This window comes from Atractosteus spatula, chromosome 22, assembly GCF_055471065.1.
Source record: "Atractosteus spatula isolate fAtrSpa1 chromosome 22, fAtrSpa1.hap1, whole genome shotgun sequence".
Lineage (NCBI taxonomy): Eukaryota > Metazoa > Chordata > Actinopteri > Semionotiformes > Lepisosteidae > Atractosteus > Atractosteus spatula.
Window position 1 is genome coordinate 7,428,797 of NC_142727.1, and position 23,206 is coordinate 7,452,002.

A 23,206-nucleotide genomic window follows, 5' to 3' on the forward strand; every position below is an offset into this window, starting at 1 on the left:
TGTCTTCTAAAGGCTTTCTCCTGTCTTGGGAGCCCTGGCTGTCCCCTGGGTGGGAATCTGTCCAAGCTTTGTGCCACTGCCTCTCTTTGCCTGGTAGGAGAATGGGTGTGAGGTAGTCTGATGCCCATGTGTGACCCCAACCTCAAGTCCAAGTGAGACAGACTGAGGAATGAATTGGTCAGGCAGGTCCCCTAAAAATCTTCCTCTTTCACTGACCTCCTGGAAAAATGCAGGCAGCACTAAAGCTGCAAAGAATTTTGTCAAAGAATTGTGTCTAATGCACTAGCACACTCATTAACATACAGGTTAGGAGTGATTTATTTAGTAGTCAGAGATTATTAAGACTTGGAATTCCTGGCTAGGAATGCATTGTCCAGTTGATGTTACAACATAGGTTCACCTCATCGCTTTTAATCCAGCTGCCAGCCTATTCTGGTGCTCCTCTGCTATCTAGCAGACATGCCCTCAGGAGTGGACAAGGACCATGCTCTGACAACTGCTCTGAGAACTTGCCAGGTGCGGAGGAGGTATCAAACCAGGTCAGACCATGCAGGAACTGTCACAGTGAGATGGGACATCAAAGTGCACAAGGGTCTGGGCGCCATTCATACCCAGTGGACAAGACGCGATTAGCTGTGCCCAGCAGGGTCTGCTCACAGGCCTCTGACTCCAGCAAAGCAGGGGGGGAAACAGGCTCCTCTGAGGCCTCCTGACAGAGTCCCAGGACACTGATGCAGAGCTGTGGGTCGCCATACATCATACCACTGGCACTTGTATCCCAGTCACCAGCGGTCTTGTAGTAGATTTCACTGAACTTGGGTTGAGGACCTTCAGCAGGTCCATGATCCAGAGGCAGATTGGAACTAGGAAGCTCAGAGAAGCCCCCACTGTCCTCTAAGATTTTATCAGATGGCTGTCCAGCCACATCAGTCCCAAATTCCTGCTTGTAGCTAGGACCTAGTTCCTGTTCATCTGTGTCATGTCCAGAGGTTGGAGGCTCTTGTGGCTCCAACCTCTTAAAGAAGCCCTCAGGCAGCTTCTCCGTGGGGCTCGGCTCCTCCTCTCCCTGTGCCAGGAACAGCGAGCACCTCTTGCAGTACACGTGCAGACTGGTGGGGGAATCGGGCACTTCACTGGAGACCACGGTGTCAGAGAGGAACTGATCATCCTGTGTCTCCCACTTGCCCAGCGCAGTGGAGCAGTGCCATGCAGACACTGCAGGGCTGGATACCAGTGTGCCTTTCGGATTCCAGACCACATTCTTGAGGTTTTGTCTCCAGCATGGATCCTCACTGAAAATCATCTGGTCACAAAAGAGATTTAATTTAATTAATTGCTTATACTTATATAGCGCTTTTCTGGACACTCCACTCAAAGCGCTTTACAGGTAATGGGAAATCCTCTCCACCACCACCAATGTGCAGCATCCACCTGAAATCATGTGACGGCAGCCATAGTGCGCCAGAACGCTCACCCCACACCAGCTATTAGTGGGGAGGAGAGCAGAGTAATGAAGCCAATTCATAGATGGGGATGTTATTGATGCTACTGGTGCTGACAACACTGCTGCAACGTGCTTTCTTTTTAAATGCAGAGAAGAATCCTTGTAGGAAAAATAGTTTAAGCAAAAGGATAGCTGTGTCAAGAAGCCAGACTATGATTTTCCAATTAAACACATGCAACAAATACATACCTCACATATTATGATATTATAAACTTGCATATTTTAAAGCTTGCCACCCTCCTAGTCCTAGTTCTGTGATCTGCTCATCTCATGAAATAAGACAGCTAAGCCTTCATTATAGAGAAGAACCCTATCAGTAGGACAAAACCCTTTTAGCGCCACCTGCTGGCAGTGCAGCCAGTGAGCCTCTTAATGACATACCAGTGTGCGGGGTGTCTGGCACGCCGAAGGCCTGGGCCGCAGGTAGCACAACAGTAGCAGGATGGAGGTCACTGCCAGGAAGGCAAGCAGGAGGAGGGCACAGCTCACAGCGCTCGCCGTTTGCCAGTTGTGGACTGGGGTAGCGGGAGAGAAAACAAACCCAGATGTGAATTGCCTGTAAGTCAGAGAGGATGTGCAGTACAGCATGACTATGGACAAACAGGACCTCCTGCTCTCCCACTTCACACATCACGGGCTGACACTCAGCAGGACAAACACACTGGTTGTAGCTCAACAAACAGCATTTAGCACATATACTGTATGTCATAAAAACATGATCACGAGCAGAGGCCATTCAACTAGCTGTTAGTTAATTGAGCTTTCTATCACGTTGATCCTTGAAAGAAGCCAAGGCATCGGCATCAACCACATGGCTAGGTAGCTTGTTCCACACTCGCTTTTCGGGTAAAGAAGTATCTCCTGTTCTTGGTTTTAAATGCAAGAGAATCTCTTTTGTTCCAGATGTGGGAGATGTGGGTGACTGGGAAAGCCTGCAGGCAGGGAAGGAAGTACGGAAAACAGATGTTACTGGGATGTTACTGGGAGACTAACCTGCACTCTTGCTGGGCAGCGAGATGCACTTCTCAGGGGACGGCGGGCTCTCTCTGTGGGCGATGACCTTGGCTCTCACACAGTAGCGGTACTGTGGGATCAGTCCCTCGAAGCGGTGCATGGCTTGCCCGGAGACGTTCGACAGGTACTCCAGCTGCAAGAACAGCAGAGAAACCCAGTGGCTGAACTTGTCTGTACAGGTCCTTGTAGGACTTATTACTAGCGGTGGAGAACGATATTTGAACACAGACAAAAACGGTTTATCTTCAGCTCTTAAGAGCTGGATTAAAAGTAATGAAAGTAATGAGATGAACCCACGTCTCTACCAGTCTAGAGTTATAAAACACAGAACAAGCATCTCCATACCACACTGACTAGCATTATCACTGTCAGCTCATTACTGAACAGATGCCTTTATCCAAGGTGTCCTTACCTGCACTGTCTTTGGCTTCCTGGTTTCATACATCTCAATGACATACTGGAGGCTTCTCCAGAGTAGCGCTATTTGGTGGTGAACGCGCACAGAGATGGACTGCTCGCTGAATGACAGGAAGGTGATGGGGGGACTCATGTCAGCTGCCAAGACAGATAGAGAGAATGGGAAGTTCAGTCTTGCAAGGCCTCAGTTATTTCAACATCTAGCAATGCAGCAGCAACAAAAAGAAGTAAAAAAATGCCTGCTTCAAAAACTCTGCAGGTCTCCCACTGAAATAAAAATGGGAAAATGGAAGGACATGAAAGCCCTGCAGAGGGCTGTCCAGCACCAAAGGACAGCTGTGAGGACTACTGAGGAGTGCAGGAGTCACAGAAAGGAGTGGCCCCAGACTGAACAAGTGCTATTTTATACAGGTCAAGCCCTTAATCTCTTCATTGGTTGCCCATAAAGTCACATATTCAATATAAGATCTTGATACTGACAAATAAGGCTCTGAGTAATTTGGCTCCATCATACATTTCTGAACTCCTTCATGTATGCCCAGCTTCCCGAAGGCTGTGGTCAGATGAGGCTGATCCACTGCTCGGTGTACCTGGGACTAAATCTCGGACGACTGCCTTTTCTCTCACTGCTCTGATGCCCTTCCTGCGACTCTTCAAGAGGCAGATTCTTTGACTGTTTTTATATCTAAACTTAAAACATCTTTTTACTGGGGCCTATGTCTTTTATGAATTGTATTTTATTTCTGTACTGTTTTTTAATCATTACATAGTAGTGTTAAATTAAAGTTCTATGAATTATTATTATTATTATTAGTACAGCAGTAGTAGTATCCAACTGCAAATGGAATTCTGTTCATGGTGCTGTAAATGCAAAGAGGGGCACTGCCAAGGCCAGGTTCTGCTGTAACAGTGACTCCTGTGACCAGCATGCGACAGTGAGGTCAGTGAGAGATGTCCCCCCCTCCTGTCAGGTGCTCCGTGCCAAGCGACAAACAGCTCTGACAGGCAGGGGTGTCCGCGGAGGGGGTCTTTATTCATGATATCTTGTACGGGGGTGTATCCCAAGTCTGAAAAAACTGAAAAATCCCCAAAATCAAAGTGCAAATAGGTATGTGTGTTAATGTCACAATTTCTTACAGCTACACAGGGTCGGGCTACGGGGAGAAGCCAGATTTGACTGGGATTTCAAAGAGCTCTCGGATATCCCTGTAGCAGACACTAACCTAAGTGACAGACTACAGAAGAGGGGAAGACCCTTACAATCTCTGTAGGGCTGGAACTGCTTCGTCTGGGACCAGTTTGAGTCTCTCCTGTTCCAGGTGGCTCTCACTCTGATGAAGAAGTACCCGTAGATGTCGTCAAACGACAGTGGCAGCCTGCAACTCATGGACTCAATGGCAGTGCAGTCTTCAACCTGCTCCCACGTCTGATTTAAGCTAGAAAGAAAAACCCCGCAGGAGTGGAAGTTTCAGCACACTTTTAGAGCCAAGTTTTCTAAAATATAAATAACAGATATGGATTTATCTGAGTTCCTCCACTTGTCCTCATAAAGCCTTCGGGCTTTCCCCAGCCCACCATCACAAAAAAGCTCATGAAAGACATTACCCATAAGAGTCACTACTGAAAGGCAGAGGGACAAAGAAATTGGGACTCCTGCCCTAAATGACTGAGTGAAATCCGTATGGTTTCCTTGCTTTGATGCTAATCCCAGGCAAAGCTCCAAATTTCTGGGTCTGCCAGTAAAGTCAATGTCTCTGCAGGACTCACCCCAGTAATATGTTTTTCATCTGTAATGAGTAGAGAGTGCCCGGGCGGGCCCCTAGTCCTGGGGTCCACTGGACTTTGCTGACGAAATCCACTATGGACACGTTCAGGTTCACTGGGGGAGAGAGCCCGCCTGCTGAAGAGAGGGACAGGAGCTCAGGAACCATCTGCTTCCCGAGGCTGTGTTTCATCAGGCATTGAGCACAGAATCAGCACATCAGCACACAAAGAACTGCGCCATCTCAGGCCAAGCACAAGGTCTTACTCACACTGTACATCATTCAAAACAGCTTTAAAAAGCAAAATTCAGGATGAACGCGTGTGTGTGGACCAGCAGCTCTAATGGGAATTATTTTATTGAAAAACACTGCAAAGCTGCTTTACCCGAGGGTGTGACGTTGCAGCAGAGGAGACAGAGGAACACTGCCGCTGTGGGGAAGAACCGCCTCATTCTGGCAGCGTGCAGAAAGGGGGCTGCTCCCTTCTCTCTGTGCAGGCTGTTCTCCGCAGATTGCAGGGCTGAGGCTGGGGTCCCCTCATGGCATCTGGGACAGATGATCTGGGGTGCATCCTGCCCACACGATCCATCCAGCAGGATTACAGCATTGCACTGCAGGAAAGGTACAGAGCCCTGCTGTAACAGAATGCACAAAGACAACCGTGCATTCATAACCGTGAAATAACACAGTGCAAGGACTAAATTAAACAGATGCAACTTGGCCAGGTGTGCGCAGCCATCCTTCTTCCAGGAGTTTAGAGGTACAAAACACTCTCAAGTACACAACCCTGGCAGAACTGCAGTGGACCTCACTGTCTGTGAACAACTGCTCTCTTTCTCATCTGCATTTCTCATCCTCTGTGTCACACCAGAGCAAGAGCAGATCGGAGGAAAAGACAAAAACAAGCTCCATGTGCTTGGCTAAGCTTAAATCAAAGCAAGCAGGACATGGACATGAATTCATGCTTCAGGATCAAAATTCAAACTTCATGACCAGAACATTTTTTAAATCCAGCTTTTTATATTTTGACACATGACTGAACAAAACACAGACTCCCGTGTTACTTTTAGCAGTCTGGAGCCCCCTCAAGTTGCAGAGGCCCTAGTGATTAATTACAGCAAGCGACAGGTTAGGATAGTGTACGGATTTGAACACACACACACACACAGTCACATGTTCCTGAGGCACTAGGGACTAGAGTTATAGGAAAAACATTTTTACTTATACGCTCATTTAAATAGTTTTCATCTCTCGGCACACATCCAGCGTCAGCACTGCGATTTGTTAGAGATCATCAATAAAACAAAGTGCATAATAAGGCTTTGTTTAGAACTAAGGATTTTTATAATTGGGCAAATTAAATACACAGACATAGCCGTACAAAACTAGAATCAATTTAATCAGTGACCATTACAAAATTAGAGAGGTACGTTGAGGAGCACTATTCATTGCGATCTCTAGTAGCCTGAACTGCTCATGTGAGTGATGCACGTGTGTGTAATTTTCAGGAATGTTTAAATAGGAGGGCCAGGAGTATTGTCTTCAAGTGTTGAGAGATGTAAGAGACAGCCTTCAGTTGGGAACTCTCACTCATCTGACGACAATGATCATGAGGATCTTGGCCATCCTTATGAATAACAGCAACACTTACACCACAACCATATATGAGGAAGACTGACAGCAGTGAAACTAAATCTGGTAAACATCTCTTTAGAATGCTTTGAATTTCCATCATAATTTAAAAATTATTCAGCTCACCCAACACTGGCATATCAGATCATCAGATTTCCAGGGGTTCAGGTGTCAGTCCCTCTTCCAGAAGATCAGGCTGGACATCGAGAGGCTCATCAGCAGCTGCAGACCTCCAGCTGATCTCCAGGGTGTCTGCCGGGCGATGCCGAGAGAGGGAACAAGAAGATGGGAGAGCTAGAGGGTGTGGAGGCTGAATGTGTCCTGAACGTGCAGCAGAGAGTGGGGCAGTGTGTCACCAAGGAGGAATGAGGAAGCGTGATTGTGCTGTGATGAGAGAGACAAGCCCACAGGACAGCCTCACATTCAGCACAGAACATGTATGTGCTTCACGCTGCAAACAAATTCAGCTGCAGTAAACCCAACCAAGAGAAATATCACCTTCATAGAGCAGAGACAGAGAACAGAGACCTGAATGGACTGTTCCTGAAACAGAGTACTGAACTGCCAAACAGATAAAGATAAACAGAGAACACGGAACTAAGAGGAATGACTCGTTATTTTTCCTTATAAATCTACAGTATGGGACCAGATAAACCAGCTCTTCAACCTTCAGTACATACGGTATATTAAAAAAACATGAATTGGAATAGGGCTACAGTGATCCCATTAGTGTTTTTTTTAATCTGTTACAGCTCTTTAAGCAATATTATTAAGTGCAAGTATTGTTGCTTTCCAATCCCATCTACTGGGCTGTAATCTGCAAGATACATTTGCAGCCTGGGGCTAAACACTGGAAACTGAGAGCTTTCAAAACTGAAAAACAGGTTCCAAATCATTCTTGGGGTTTTCACACATTTACATGTGGAAATTCATGTTCCACTGGTTTTAATTCATGTGTTTAGGCAAATAGGCCAAGACTATGCGTCACTGAGCTTTGTGGTATTTCTCTTAGTTTCACATGTAGCCTTGAGACAACTCCAGATTGAAAAGTTCAGGGGACCATGCCTGCAGAGCTTGTTAGTGACACACAAATGTCACAGTGTTGAGATTCACAGCCTGAAATATGTGACCTTTTTATGCAGTGCACTTCAGCAACTCACAAAGCACATTCCAAATGGCCCGGGATATAGACGCCTCATTAAAACACCTTCGCAGGTGATTTGTGTGTGAATCACTGGCTATACTTGTAGAGAAAGAATTTATGAGCATAATGGGGATGAGGGGGTGGTATTTCTGCTGCAACACATGCTATTCCAATTTAGATTTAGTTGAGTAACAGTATCGAGATGTTTATGCAAACATGCGTAGTAAGACAACATGGAAGAGATGCATGTTTTTTCTTGGTGAGACTTTAACCTTCCACATTATTTGGGTGGGAACAGTGTTACAAAATTTGGTTTCTGACCACAGGCACAGAACTGGTGGTGGTGGTGTGATAGCACCTGAATAACGCAGGCTTGAGATACTGTGCTCGCTTGCCCCAGGAGTTTATAGCAGGGCCTGGTACTTCCCTGAGGAGGGGGAGAAAAGCCTGGTACAGAAGTGGCCTAAGCAATTTAATTCTGGAATCTCTTCCTTTTCCCACACAGAAGGACAGAAGGTATTTAGTATTTTTACACCAGGGTGATGGTCAGGTTCACCGCAAGGCTCCATGTTCACTGGGGTGCTTCGAGACAAGCTGGCATTGAAACCCTGCCCTGAAACAGAAAGGTGAAGACCACCAGAGGCTTAAAGACCAATTTGGTTGGAGAGGTGCTGTGTATATGATGGCATCTCTGCATTAGCCCCATGTTCTTGCGTGTGTCCTGCAGTAAAGTGCTGCCCGTCCAGGGAGTGCTGAAGAAAATGTTTGAAAGTGAGGGATCGATCCAAAAATGGAAAGGGACATACTTGTGGAAGTAAATCACCCTTTTATAGTCAAATTGCACTATGCCTTTCAGAAAGAAGGGAAACTATATTTAATATTGGATTTTGTCCACTTTGAGCCATGTGCTTATGGAAGAGTTGTTGGTAGGGTTGCCCTGATCCCTGCCAGAAAAAGGCTCCTTTCCAATAGTGGATGGATGGGAAAAGCTAAGTTGTTATTCCTCAAATTAGTAAATGTAAAAACAACAAGCAGTTGCAAAGTAAAACAACAACATATTACCCATAAAATACATATTCCAGCTAGTATTATTACTCAAACAATTAAGCAAAATAAATATTTTTTTATTTAAATGCTTAAATTAAAAATGAACAGTTCTGGGAAAATTTAAAAATCATGATTTTGAAATGGTCAAGCACTTCACTATTATAACATTCATCTTAAAACAGCAATAACCCACACATTGAGAACAGTTTCTAAAACTTTATTTCACATTGGGCATTAGTTTTTACTTATTCTTGAAGGAGGCTGTGGGGACAGGAACAGCTAGATATAATTCCATTTCCTGTTTGTGCCTTTACCCCATTAAATACCAACAATGATCTCAGAATTATCAAAAGCAATGATGACAGGATAAAAATATCTGAATAAATTAAGAAGTACATAATTAAAAACAATTGCAACTGTGTACAGATATGCTTTTGACAAGCTGAACATGAGATCTAATGAACAGTAGGTAATGTGTGCAACATGGATGCCATTTCAAATAAATTCCATTAAATAACTAAGCAACTGTAGTCTGTGTTTAAGACTATTACACTCCACTTGATTATCAACTTCCATTCCTGATACTTCATGTGTTTGCTAATTTTCACATGGTGTCAGTTTTATCCAATTTTTACCCCTGTTCTGTTCAGTCATACCTACTAGTTATTTGACGTTTAGAAAGAGACACAGGCTGGAAGGTTATCAGGGCAGGGCAGCCTTCAGGGGCACGCACTGACACTTACGCAATTCTTAGGTCAAGAACCATAATCTTGGGATATGTGTTTTTACAGAGCTAAGCAAAGTAATAAATCTCAGAGCACAGCAAATGGGGTAAGAAATAAACAAAATCTGCTTTAGGTGCAGTAGGACTCCCACATGACAACAATGTTTTATCCCTGCAACTCAAAAAGGACAATATAGACACTCCTTGGACACATCAACGTATAAATGCAAATCTGCTTCACCACACTGTTGAGCTACTGCACCATGTCAACAGCGGCTGCACAAAGCATTGTACTTTTCAGTGGTTCTACTGTTCCCTTTGCACCAGCTTGAAAGCTCTTTTGAATTGAAATGTTAGTTATTATATTTAGCAGCAGTTCGCCTGCAGTACAAATGCGGTAAACAAAATCCCAGACCGGTAGAACTGCTTCTGACCTTGACAACAATTCAGAAAACACACCTCCAGTGCTTTAGAGATTTGTTTGCCTGTTTAACTGATACCTGAAGTGATATTGAGGACTCTGGGGAAAAAAAAAGATATATAAGGAGATCTAGATCCACTGCTTAACAAGTGTAAGAAGCAGAACTCCATAGCATGCTTCAAATTGGAGGCACTTTTCCAACAGGCTGTTTGCACCAGCCTTGACAAACTGCTTCATACGAGCATACGAGTCTTTAAACTACATCAAAAAAACTTCCAGCTTCAGGACATGTTTATTACACAAAAACACTCAAGAACAGTCCCAGGCCGGTGCCTACGTGACCTCTACAGCTGACACAAGAGGCGCTATCTGGTTTGATCTGTAGACCAAGTGCGTCTTCCTCAAAAATATGTCTGGGGATGCATGCCTGCAGCTTCAAAGCTATGTTTGGATTTTGATGTAAAGAAGCCGGAGCACTTGGAGCAGCTGCCATTTATGTGTGGAATGCTGGCTTTGAGAACACTGTCAAGGGTACAATTTAATTGGTCCTTCACTAGCTTCAGATTAAGGCCTAGATGCACTGCGTCACCTGGCACAATCGGCCAGCACAGACACATTATGGCATTGGCCCTCTGGAACCCACCCCTTGTGGACAGTGCGCTGCAGGAGGAACCTGTTCAACAGTGCTGGGCTGGGCTGGACACAGGCTGACCCCATGCAGATCATCTGGAGCAAAGCCTCTTCCCATGGAAATTCAGCACAGCCACTGGAACTGCAAAACGAACTCTCCCTGGATTGGCCATCTCCTGGGTCGCATCACTCGGCTCCCCCTGCCCTGCAGTGTTCCTGGAGAGGAGGGTGGGAGGGGGGATTCCTCAGTGTTCCCACAGTGTATCTAGGCTCCAGAGGCCCACAGAGCAGCTGCCACCTGTTGTCCCGAGTCTAGCCCACGGTGACGCCCAGTCCACACTGCACCTTGTCCCCGCGGTGGTTGACAAATGCCCCCATCATCAGGATGGCTGGAAGCGGGGACAGACGCTTCTCCAGGACCCCCCCAATGATGCACCTACTGTCGAGCATTCCTGAAAGAGGTCGCCCAACACAGAACAGAAATATATGTTTCCCTTCGCACTGGCAATTTCAAAATCCCCTCAGCCCAAACAGCGCAGGCAACAGCGAGAGCACACACAGTCCAGATGGCACATGCTTGGCATAGCATGGAAAAAGGAAACACAACTGCAAAGACATACTTATAATCCAAAACCCATAAGGACATAAACCATGAAATTCCACCAACAGGGAAAATTCTTTAAAACAGACACTGAAAGGCAAGTAGGTTTGGTACGAACAGAGGTGGCATACTGGGGAATTTAACCAAAGTCATGGAGCTTCAAAGACAAATCCTTACATCCAAAGCACAAGCAGCCCATGATTTTAAACAACAAGAGGAAGTCACATGGCTTTCTGTGCTGGACAGCAGTTCCCTACCTCTGAAGGTCATGTTGGCTTCTGGTAGCTCCAGCTGGTAACCAAAGCTGAAGATGGTCTCCTGAGTCCTTGTGCTCGCCTCAAACTCCACGCCTACCTGGATCTGTACACATGGACACAGTAACATAGGAGTGAGATCCAAGAGCAGGTGGCTCCCAACCACTTCCATATTACTCTAATCGATCGAGGAACAACACTGAGCCGCATCACATTGATCCCAGTTAATCAGCTTTTTTCATTTTGCTTTTGCATTTTGCATTTTTTCCTTTCTCACTGTTTAGAAATGTCATGTTTCTCTTAGTGCATGACCACAAGAATCACCCTGTAACAATATTTTTCAAGTCAACGTAAGATTACAAGTGTTAAATGTCTCTGTACAGTACATAATAGGTCCATAACCTAGTTACACTATGTTTTCTTACTGGAGCCAGCCATGCTGATGCAGCTCCCCACTCAAATCTATATTTTTACCATTCATATAGAAATGAAATTTGCCCTCTGTTACAAATTTACCACATCTGGTACAGCTTTAAGCCAGCACCTGAAATGTCTGACTTTCTTGTGCTGGTCAATTGTGTACACCACTCATTTTAAATCAAGATTCTCTTTTGTCTGAATCTCTTATATTTTTAAATTAAAAGAAGAAAAATCACAACAGTAGGATATTGCAGTGTCAACATGAGGTTAATTGTTTAAAAAATCAGATTTGCAGATTCTTTTACAGATTTGTATACAGAAATGGGAACTACTTATGGCTGTGTAGTGTTTCCTTACACAACTTCTATTTTAATTCTGTTTTTTAATCTGTGAGTTTTCTATTTTTATTCCTAAAGGTTCTATTTTAATCCAATTTTTTATTTTATTGCAAAACATATAAGATTCAGCTTATTTCAAAACATGCTCATGTGTGTTAAGCAGAGCACAGAACTAGACAAAACAGGAACTCATTACCATCCAAGTATAAAATAAAAAAGGTTCACATGACTCAAGTGCGAAATGTGAATTACAGAATGGTTTCAGGAACTGATCTTTTGTATACATCAAAGACTGCATAGTGACATGTGAGTGACACTCTTGTATGAGCCGAGACTGTCTGGTTGGGACCCTCCTGTACTGTACCTGCTTGTTGGCTCTGTGGTAGTAGCTGGCATGGGCACCTCCCCTGCCAGCATTTAAAGTCGCCACCCAGTTCGGACCTTGTTAGAAGAAACAGAGTACATCAGGTTTTAAACAGCAAAGATGCCCAGACTGCCGCTGGCTCTTATTCCTACATTTTTCAAAAATGTTTTTGCAGCACTCTTTTGTAATTTGCTGCACTGCAATGACAAGAACTGTAAAAACCGCACTGCTACGTGCTTTACAAGGCTTCCATTTAAAAAAAATCTTTCTTGTTTTGTTTGTGATTGAACAGGATTTCTGTGCTATAGAATGACAGTTAATACTGTTTACTGCAGTTTACTGCATTGTAATTCACTGTCCTAAACCTACCTGAGTACTGCCCTGCTAGTGTGAGGATCCCGCCCTCCTCTGCCCGACCCCGATGGTACACCAGCTCTCCGCCCAGCACCAGATGAGGTGACACGCTCTGAAGGAAGTGTGCAACCATGATTACTGTCCCCAGGGAAACACCCACAGAATAAAAAGTGTTAACCAACTCTAGAAAACAAACCCTACAATCACATGACACACTCACATACCAGCCTAACAAAAAACAACCAGTTTATAGCAAAAACATTTGATGTTGCTACAAAGAATATGAACACGTGAGGCGTTTTTCATTATTAAGGGAAAAGAAATACATAGTTCTAAGTTCAGAACTCAGTGAAGTATGAAAGCCTAATGAAACCTTGTGAACATTTTCTCATCTCACAATGATGGTTTTAGTTAGATTATTTCTAAAGTGAAATTTTTAAAAATGCTAAAACAGCCAATAACTGTCATTCTTTAAAAAAAGATGTTCTCCAGGCTTGGGAGAACTCTTAACACATACTGTCTATGAAGTTAAAATGTTAAAAGTTCTTGGCTTACTGAATTATAAACAAAGTACCTTATAGAACATTTTTATGCATGCAGTACCGCAGTGATTAAATGTCACATCTGAAGCCCTGTCACAGAGTAGTTGGGCAAGATCCCAAGACCACTGTGCGACTAGACAGAGGGAGAGTGAGCTGAGCTGTCGGCTCTCACCTGACTCCTTCAGGATGTCTGGGTTGGCCAGAGTGCAGGCAGCTGTGAAGTCATTGCCTCGATATTCTGTCTCAAACTGCCAGGTCACAAACTGAGACTGCTGGGTCTTGAGAGGAGACAGAGGAGGAGCAGAAGAGAGTACACAATAACAGAAGGACAGAGACCCCAAAAGAAGAGGGAGAAGAAAGATTTTGCGAGAGATTTTATACTCCTGACACAGACTCATAAAGAAATCCTAACATCTTGGGGAGGCCACAGTCCATGTAAACTATTTTCTCATACCTAATATGTAATACCTCATATCTAACAGATGAAGCGGACATAGACTGGAATTTATCAGCGAGTTCCATTTAGTTAGAAATGAAGATCAGCAAAAAGCTGAATAAGCTTTTTATACTGTATGTATGTTACCAGCAGAAAGTATAAGGGATGAACATTCTTCATATGTCTACTTCTGTACTTGCCTTTCACAAGTTTTCTAATTCCTTCTTATGTACTGATTAAAGCTCATGTTAAAGCTATGAGATAACAGAGTTAAATAAAAGAGAATGCACAGCGCATATGATATTTGGTCTAAATGAACTGGAAGTTACAGGATATGAAAGCACGGAAAAGAGATTGCAGGAGTGTGACACAGAGACGGAGAACAGGACTGGCTCACTTGGAAAACAGCCTTGGTTCGGATTCGCTCGCTCAGGCGCAGGAGCGAATGGGCGTTCAGACTGCCGGAAGAGTCCATTTCCCCGATGAGCATGGGGGAGTCCTGGACAGACAGAGTGAGAGTGAGGCAGGGTGTCTAATCTTCTCAATCCGCACAATCCACATTTAAGATCATTGGTGATTAGTAAAGTGTCCTGCATTTGCAATGCTTTTCAATTTAAAAAATTCAGGTATTGTTTGGAGTTTATGATTCCACCTAAAGCCCCAGGTTAAAACTGGAGAAAAACAAAAAAACTTTAAAATTACACATTGACATGCAGCTGCTTTTTGGTAAATCATAGTTGCTTGCTTTTGTATAGCACAGTTTGTTTCCAGGATCCCAAAGTGCTTTACATATAGGAGGGAACTACTTTATCTCCTCACTAAAGTGTTCTTAATAAGATTATATTTACACAATGTTGTTCTGACACCATTCAATGTTCAAATGCAAAAGTCAAATTTAGCATTTTTTTCTCTTTAACATTTTTAAAAGGTTGTTATTGGCGAGAAGCAGTAAAAATAAAAAATGCAGACTACGCCTGGTGATCTTAACATTAAAAGTTAAAAGTGCAGGTTAATTCATTTTGAATCCGTATGAGGAACTTCTTGAGCACTGAAGTGTTTATTTCTGCTGCAGACTGGTTCATCTATGCGGACGAGCCAGTTTCCAGAAAGATCATCAGGTATTTTGTTTACTACACTTCAGTGTTGGTAATCACATGCATACGGCAACAGTGAACACAGTAGGTTCTGGGCGTTTCAGATATTAAATCCCTTGACAAAAAATCAGCTTATAAATGGTTATCTACATAAACACCATTAGGGAACCCGTCCGTCAACCTCAGCTCCCTAGACACAGAGAAAAGTTCACAGAAAAGTATAAGGAATTTCTTTAATCAAATTGAAGAACATCACAAAGCTGCAAAACAAAAAAACAGAAACATTTCTGAAAACCAGATGTGCACCTGTGATGCGTTATTAAGCAGAGACTGTAAAAAAATCAACCTTTGGGTTCAATTCCTCTAGGCACATGTAGTAGATTTAAGAATTGTGCTTCTCTGGTGACATTATGACTGCAAAATCTCCCAGGGAACTGGGAAAGGACACAGGTAGCCTTCTGATTCTGGAGGGAGATCTCTATGGCTTCACATCTGTTCTCCAGTTTTACAAAACCAGCAGACTTCTGCATGAGAAGAAAACCACCTGAAGCCCCTGACTCATAAAAGCTGAGCAACTGCTTACCACTTCCTTGCTGTCAGTGTCGGACTGGAGGTAGGAGGCATGGAAATGGTAGTTAGATGGCCCAACAGTGCTCAGGTGCAAAGTGTGTCTCACCTGGAAGTACGCAAAGAGCAAAAATCAGTGCAAAAGACTTTAAACCACCTGGGCAATAACCAAGGTCTGTTTCACCCCCAGAATGTAGTTACAAAGTACCCAGTCGTTAGTACTGTCTTTATTAATGTTAATGGCACTCTACAGTTAGGTTGAAATACAATAAGATGAAGATCACTTCAAGGTATGATAACCTATCTGCATACATTAGTGCACTTCCTTCCTGTCTAATAAAACAACAATGCCTGAGTCACACCCTCAAAAGAAAAAGAGCCTGCTTCACTTATTTTTTCTGTTCTGGACTGTATATGCTGTTCTATGCTACCATCTGCTGTCTTCTTCCTGACAAAGTAGCAATACTCAGTTGCTTTAGCTGATTATGCGTGATTGCTATTGAACAACATGGAGCACAGGGAGTAATTTTTTCATATGATTGTATATTTCTAAAGAATGAAGAGACAAATATTTTCTGAAACAAAGTGTAGGAAAATACCATTTTAAACAATGAACAAGATGCTGAATATTCTTACCAGAATGTAACATTCATTTTTGATTCTGTCTTTTGAATGATTCCCAATTCATCACTGCCTGGTCCTCTCATACCTTAATTCCTACACTTCAAGAATAGACCAGTTACCTGGGCTACATTTAGCACTGGGCTACCACAGACTAACTCACACACAGTGACTGAGTCAGCAGAGGTAAAAGAGCTCACATCAATCTTGTGGCTACCATGACATGCAGAATTAAAGAAAATTGATATCATGGAGTTCTGGAATGATTCCTGTTTGATCAAACTAAAATGATTGTTTTTGGTAATTAGCAGCCAGAGTTCTTCCCCAATTTCATGCAGAACCAATCGTACCAAATAAAAAAACCACACGAAGAAAATACTGACTCACCTTAAAAAAACTGCTCAGGGTCTTGTTAATAATGAGCTTGATTCCTTCGATCTGTTGTGGGAAGACATCTGGAGAAGGCAGAGAAGATGGTGTTTTAAGTACTCGGACTTTGCAGTTTAAGTCAGAATGATGTGGAAGTAATATAGGGTGGTTTGAGACGTCGAGTATAACTTTTCTCTAATTACTTGTGTTAAATAGAGAAATAGAGCAAAATGCTCTCAGTGGACTGAAAAACTCTTTGCAGCTTGGTGATGGTCTATGTCTTTGCTTCAACTTGCAGATTTCATCCCAAAAAAAAGATGTTCCAATTTGAGGAAGAAAACAGAGCTAAAGCTACGCATGGTAAGAGGGGTATTTCAGGGTATACTCACTGCAGGCTTGCTTATACATGAAATTTATCTTGTTGTGACAAGATAACAACAACTAGGTCATCAGAATGGTAGAAATCTGACCATGGCCAGGGGTCACTCCTCTGACCTGACTTGAGTGAATTTTAAAGAGACCTGTTGAATGGGACACTTTAGAAATTACTGAAAGGCAGAGATAACATTGCCAGGAATAACCACTATGCCATGATTTTTTCCCAATAGTTATATATACATATGTAGGTAATGGTCACTCATAAATACCTATCCATAATAGCAACATAGGGTAACCATATGTGTACGTGGACTATATGACTATATGTAACACTGTCGGGACACTATGGGGACTACACCTTTTGTGTGTTCTTCAGTGATCTCCAGAAATGGCCACTGTAATCATAAATTAAACCTCATCTCAAACCTTCATTGAACTGCGCTGTGGCTTTTTACTTCTCTACAGAACAGCAAGCTAAAATTTAATATTAAGCACATGTGAATATCTGCTTTATCAGTGCAATACACACAAAAGCTTGCAGGAGGTTTTGCTCTAATGTTCCTGTGGTGACACACCCCTCTTCTTCAGGTCATCTCCTCTGATACCTTTGCAGCTACGATGCAGACCGTCGAAGCCACCAGGGTTGGTCAGGCGGCCATCTCTCTTGTCCCATCGTGAGTGGATGCTGTCGTGTGGGAACGGCGAGTTCTGGCGAGCAGGGCGAGAGGACAGGGCTAGGACGCTGCCCATGGGGGCCAGAAGGGGGCGACAGTGTCCCTCACAATTTCAAAGCAAGTTTCTGGAAGAAACACGGGACGAACGTACTGCGGTCAAAGCACCAATTTAGAAAACACCATAAAAGTGGAATATGAGATAATGTACCTTAGTCGTTAAGCAGTAGCTGCCTGATTTCCCAGGCAATCAAACATGACCTGAAGGACATGTCTGGCTACACCATGAGATTTGCAGAGGCATGTTCAGAAGTTAATTCCACGCTACAAGGAAACAAAAACAACATTTAAACTGCAGAACCTCTTCAGACGTCTACATAAAATAAAGGTTGGTCTTAAAAATCAATACTGATAAAAATACGGAATTAAAAGGCTTTTAAATCTCACTAAGGCAATTAAATACCAGTCATTTTACTACCTAGTGTAGCGCATTTGCAATTCACGTACACCACATGAAGTGTCATTTGTAAAAACGTAAGACTAAAATATTTTAATTTTTTTAATTCATATAAATTATTCTACGATTAGAGACATTAACACTAGTCACACCTCCCGTGTTTTTCTCTCTTCTGTATTTACACGTCAAAATACACCACATTATCTGTTTCATTGTTCAGGCACAGTCGTTATTATTTAAAAAAAAACATTCTCCTGGATTGTGTTGGACACAGGGGACGTTTTTTGTTTCAGACGGAGACTGGGCGTTATTGAAATGTTTTAAATTTTCTTGACATTTAACAGAGAAGAAAAAAATGCCTCCACAGAGCGCATCTGTGGTTGTCCAGCATTTTAGGACAACATTTCATTTGCATTCTAGGAAACGGGTTACAAGAAAACAATTGAGCAGCTCACTTTTCATATGTTAATGTTTCAGATCCACTGTAAACATTCAAACCTTAATACCTCCGAGCTATAATTTAGTAATTCGTCTGAAAAATGGGTACCACGAAACAATGACGGTATCCACAGATTTCCCCCATATGATATTCTCGTTGTGTAGCATACTTACGTTTTTAAATGTTCATTTTTCTCTACAATAGACATGGCGCTAAGCCTTCTTCGTGCAAACTGCATTACAGATAGATTAAAAGGAACTGCCCGTTAGAGAAACGAGATAAAAAATAAACGGACGGTCATTATACTGCACAGTACGTCAGTCAGTCGCCAACCGCAAATCCTTCCCCAGCTGAAACACCCCCCACAACGTAGTTCTGCGCACTCTTAAGATAAAATATGAACTAGTAAATATATCTTCCAAAAACGCAAATTGCTCGTTTCATTTTATTTTCGATTAATAAAACTATGGGCTACACACAATCCTATTACTTGATAAATTCTCCGATCTCCGTGTGTCCGTTCTTTATTTACCTCCGACCTCCTAGCAGAGTGACAGCTCACGTTAACGTCGGCTTCCTCCTCCTGCTTCCTTCCTTTTCCCCGAGCAAGATGGCAGACGAAGCCACTCGCAAAGCTGTGTCCGAGATCCCGCTGTTGAAAACCAACTCCGGGCCAAGAGACAAGGAGCTGTGGGTGCAGAGGCTCCGGGAGGAATACCTGGCTCTGATTAAAGTAAGAGATGGCGTTGCCTCAAATCTTGGACTTTATTTTAAACACTTAAGAAAAGCGACCCTTAATTGCTGCAATCATCGCGTAAGAACTACAAAACGAAATCAAGTAAAGAATGTTTGTCACGATTAGAAAAAAACGACACTGTAATAATTATATATGAAGATAATGTCAGCCTTTAGGATATGAAGAATGACATATGCGTCTTCTGAGGGATTCGTGTAGTTCTGTCAAAAATATCAGCCCGTAGGATACATCCACACGTCATCTGTGTAGAGGCAGTAGCTAAGCAGACTATTTCTGGAACCAAATTTATTTTTTATATACTGAAACTTAAGTAAGTCTGGTACTAGTGAAGAAAAATCGGCTATACTATCCTACGTAACACCATGGGAATGTTCCAGGGCTTTATACAAAGTGAAGAACCATATGCCACAGGCTGAGAGTCCTGGGGCGCTTAGTATCTTTGGCTGTCTATTGAACTGTGTTATCTATCATGCACTCGTTATTTACCTGACCGTGTAAAATTTTCTCCCAAAACAACTGACCAAAGATGTCCATTCTCTTAATCTCTCCAGTACGTGGAGAACAACAAGAAGGCTGACAACGACTGGTTCAGACTGGAGTCCAACAAGGAGGGCACCAGGCAAGTGGGGAGAGTGACAGGTTACAAAGTAGTCTTATAAAAACTAGTGAAGGTAAAAGTACAGGAAATAAGGTGCTTTTTTGGGTGCTCTTAATTGTTTAAAGATATGCAAATGTACTATTTGCAAATATAATATTGCAAATATTATCAAGATTTCTCTTTGAGGGGCTTTTGACACATCTTGTTTTTACTGTTGCAGAATTTTGATGATGAGGTGTTGCTCTGAAACATTATCCACACATAGAGTTCAGTGTGGAGGTTAAGTAGACATGTTTAAATTAATATCCTGCAAATTATCAGAAATATTTATTTTTTTCTTCTCTGCGGCAGGTGGTTTGGGAAATGCTGGTACATTCACGATTTGCTGAAGTATGAATTTGACATGGAGTTTGACGTGAGTATGGAAATTAAACCTCACCAGATGTCATTGTGGTTGTCAGTCTGTCTATATTGACTGATTTTTTTATGTCTATCATTAGGCTGACCATGGTGTCTTTTCTTTAATAATAATGATCATCTGTACAGCATGTCCCCATGCTTGCCTGAGGTTGTCTCCCGCTTTTCCTCTTTTCCAGATTCCTGTCACTTATCCCACCACAGCTCCAGAAGTGGCAATCCCAGAGCTGGATGGGAAGACAGCCAAAATGTACAGGTAAGAGAGCTGATCACTACGTTACAGGCATTCACAACAGAGCAAGCACTTTTTGAATCAGCATTCATCACACACCAGTATTTTTTTGAGGATTCTGGTTTTAAACAGATATTCGTCCTATTCTTTCTTTATGATTTTATTTTTAATTCATCAGATTGTTGTTACTCTCACTTGATGGAACTTACAAGAGGTATTGTTTGCAAATAGTCATAATTTATCAATATCAATTAAACTCGATATGTCAGTGGAAAACTTTCACATATAGGGAGCCATTGTGTGAGTCAGCAGCTTTATACAGCAACACTTCTCAAACATGATGTTTACTGCTTGCAGTGAAATAGTGATATATTTCCGTAAAAGGCACAACCTTCTTCTGGCGATTTTAAAGGAATCGCAGGATTATGGTTGCAGCGGGAGCTTACTTTTTGCAGAGCTTTTTGTGGCTGGAGTGTGTGGGGAGTCTTAGTCTGGTCCTTATCTCCACAGGGGTGGGAAGATTTGCCTGACGGACCACTTCAAGCCTCTTTGGGCCCGGAATGTCCCTAAATTCGGCCTGGCTCACCTGATGGCCCTTGGGGTGGGTGTCAGAGGAGATCTCTGCCCTGCATCTCTGGCAAGAGCGGAGACAAAACCGGCATCAGCAATGTTTTAACTGTGATGCACTGACTTCTCTTGTGAACGGACTCTGTACTGACCTCAGCAGTGTCTTTTTCTCCTTTAAAGGCCGGGAGCTGTTTGAAACGGAGGGGAAGTGGAGAGGTTCTGGGTTTGCACAGAGGAATGTGTGGGATGGGAGGGAGTACAAAAAGACTGAGCGATTTTCTCTTTTTCTCTCTCCTCTCGCCCTTAGCTGGGGCCCTGGCTGGCTGTGGAGATCCCTGACCTCATTGCCAAGGGGCTCATTCAGCACAAGGAACAGCAGAGCAGCTGAGTCAGTGGGGCTGCACCCTGCAGACACAGAGGGAGGGAGAGCGCCCCACTCCAGCACACCTTGTTTCTGCACCCCGTTTTTTGTTGTGAGCAAGAACTGCCCTCAAGGACTTCACTGGAATTCACCTCTGCCTGTTGTGTGGGGACAAAATGAATCTCATGAGCGCACAGGAAGAAAAGACACTCGAGTTTCGCTCCGTCACTGGCGTTCTGTATCCAGAACTCTTCTACATCATATTAAGGTTATTGCTCAGTTGTTGAGAAAGGAAGAACTAACATGCTACTTTATCGGACCGACTCATTTACACTTCTTTTAGTAACTTGTAAACTGGCATTCTGAAAGATTTATGTGGCAGCTGTATTTAGCTGTGTAGTAAGAAACTATTTTTTTGTGATGCTTCCTTGGGTGAACAAAAAGTTAACTTAGCGCCTTGTTTGAAGTATTAAGAATTCGGGCCTGGGTGTTTAAAGACATACTCACAGAAAATATCCTCTGAAAAGAAATTTAAACTGTGCCTAAATTCCCAAAAGGGACCAGTGTTCTACCTTCAGACAAAAGACAAAAAAAACAACACTTGTGTCAAGTCTGTCTAGTTGTACAACAAGCCACTCATCATGGCATTAAGAAAGCAGTTCCCAAGCCTTCAGGTGTGTGCTTGCTGCTCTGTTCTCTCTTACCTGGTAGGGCCCTTCTTTCTGAAGTGTCTTAAGAAGGTCAGAGCAGCACCAGAAAACAGAAGCAGAACAAGCCTGGCTGGTTCTGTGTGGGGTGAGACAGTGCCGCCCTGCCAGCCCGAGGCTACTGTGGGTCCCAGAACTGGCAGGAGGTTGTGGGGGGCAGGAGAGGGAGTGAGAGGATGTAAAAACAAGATGAGCTAATTTCATCACTCTCAAATGATGGATGCACTTTTTTATTCTCTTTGGCTGTAAAAAAAAATAAAAGATGATTCACGTGCACACGCCTTGTTCCTTATTCTTGGCATGATGTGTGACCTTATGGAGATGGGCAGGGCGAACTGACTGGAGCTGGGGAAGAGGGAAAAGGGTGACCACACAGTTTTTCTTCCGCTGTTGATCTTTTAATTTAAGGAGGACTGCGAGATGCTGTCCATAATGAAAACAACCAATTACCAACACAACTTGCCAGCACACACTGCAGAAGAAGCAGCAGAGAAGAGTTCAAGGAATGCGGGGTGTTAACACAGAGCTGAAATTGGAACCAAATTTCAAGTTTTGAAACTGGTGCTCTCTGGAATTCTCGCAGGGATAAACAAAAAAGTTCTTTGGCAGACAAAAGCTAGCATTAAATACTGGGTTTAGTTTGAAATGCCAAATCCTGTACACACGTAGCCAAGAAACAAAATCCAGAGGAACACAGATGCAATGGAAGGACTAAGTTATCCTCAGCTGTGATTGATCACACCTAATTAAGACCTAGCCTTGTTTTAGTTCTGGAGGCTGGATAAGGGCTGAGAAACATGGGCTATGTCTAACAGCAGATACCATACAGATTCCAAAGTAAATGTGCACAATGCCAAAATGCCAAATGCAACCCTTAGTAAAATGTGATGAATCCTGAGTAAGGTATTAGTAATGCATTTGAAAACCCTGCACTGCAAAATATGATTGTAAAAAAAAAAACACTCTTCTATTACTGTGTGTGCTCTCTGTTATTTATAAAATAGCACATAACCTCTACACGAGGTCTAATAATTATCAATAAGAAGCATACATCTCTGCTTTGACATACATGATAAGAACAGAACGCAGAGATTGAACTGAAATTTCTGTTTCAGAAAGAGTAGTCTAATCAATAAGCTATAATACCTAAAAAAAAGGCAGATTTACCCGAGAAGTGTAACTTTATAGCTAAACTCATTTTGCAGGCAGACATTCATTAAAACCGTATGCTACAGGACATCTTACCGATCTCTAACATTTTGGTAGGCTGAATTTCCTACAGTAAACTTACATCTGGAAGACAAGTATGACACGGCATTATCTTTTACAAAAATTGTGAAAATCACAGATGCACTACTCAGTGACT

General features: G+C 42.9%; 3 protein-coding genes across 7 annotated transcripts; 1 reads left to right on the forward strand and 2 right to left on the reverse strand.

Moving 5' to 3' along the window:
* Window positions 1-303: 303 nt before the first annotated feature.
* Window positions 304-6,630, reverse strand: crfb12 (cytokine receptor family member B12). Of its 5 annotated transcripts, none has more exons than XM_088939767.1 (8): window positions 6,457-6,630; window positions 5,084-5,330; window positions 4,703-4,832; window positions 4,196-4,371; window positions 2,931-3,073; window positions 2,498-2,651; window positions 1,886-2,019; window positions 304-1,303 (listed from the first exon to the last, which is right to left on the reverse strand). In XM_088939767.1, exons 2-8 carry the CDS (start codon window positions 5,148-5,150, stop codon window positions 578-580), a joined length of 1,530 nt encoding a protein of 509 aa, XP_088795893.1. In that variant the 5' UTR covers window positions 5,151-5,330; window positions 6,457-6,630; the 3' UTR covers window positions 304-577. The 5 variants fall into 5 exon arrangements, with proteins under 5 accessions (XP_088795893.1, XP_088795890.1, XP_088795892.1 ...); XM_088939764.1 differs by having other exon boundaries at window positions 4,703-4,835; XM_088939766.1 differs by having other exon boundaries at window positions 5,084-5,333.
* Window positions 6,631-8,723: 2,093 nt separating this feature from the next.
* LOC148816715 (mitochondrial import receptor subunit TOM40B) lies at window positions 8,724-18,543 on the reverse strand. Its single transcript, XM_088939386.1, has 11 exons — window positions 18,375-18,543; window positions 17,517-17,629; window positions 17,240-17,433; window positions 16,275-16,342; window positions 15,283-15,375; window positions 14,003-14,104; window positions 13,342-13,447; window positions 12,643-12,765; window positions 12,274-12,350; window positions 11,155-11,257; window positions 8,724-10,748 (listed from the first exon to the last, which is right to left on the reverse strand). The coding sequence occupies exons 3-11, from the start codon at window positions 17,382-17,384 to the stop codon at window positions 10,609-10,611; spliced, it is 957 nt and encodes a 318-aa protein (XP_088795512.1). The 5' UTR covers window positions 17,385-17,433; window positions 17,517-17,629; window positions 18,375-18,543; the 3' UTR covers window positions 8,724-10,608.
* Window positions 18,544-18,784: 241 nt separating this feature from the next.
* ufc1 (ubiquitin-fold modifier conjugating enzyme 1) lies at window positions 18,785-22,116 on the forward strand. The gene is made up of 6 exons (XM_088939387.1): window positions 18,785-18,934; window positions 19,510-19,577; window positions 19,908-19,971; window positions 20,153-20,229; window positions 20,716-20,806; window positions 21,080-22,116. The coding sequence occupies exons 1-6, from the start codon at window positions 18,812-18,814 to the stop codon at window positions 21,158-21,160; spliced, it is 504 nt and encodes a 167-aa protein (XP_088795513.1). The 5' UTR covers window positions 18,785-18,811; the 3' UTR covers window positions 21,161-22,116.
* The last annotated feature ends 1,090 nt before the right edge of the window (window positions 22,117-23,206 follow it).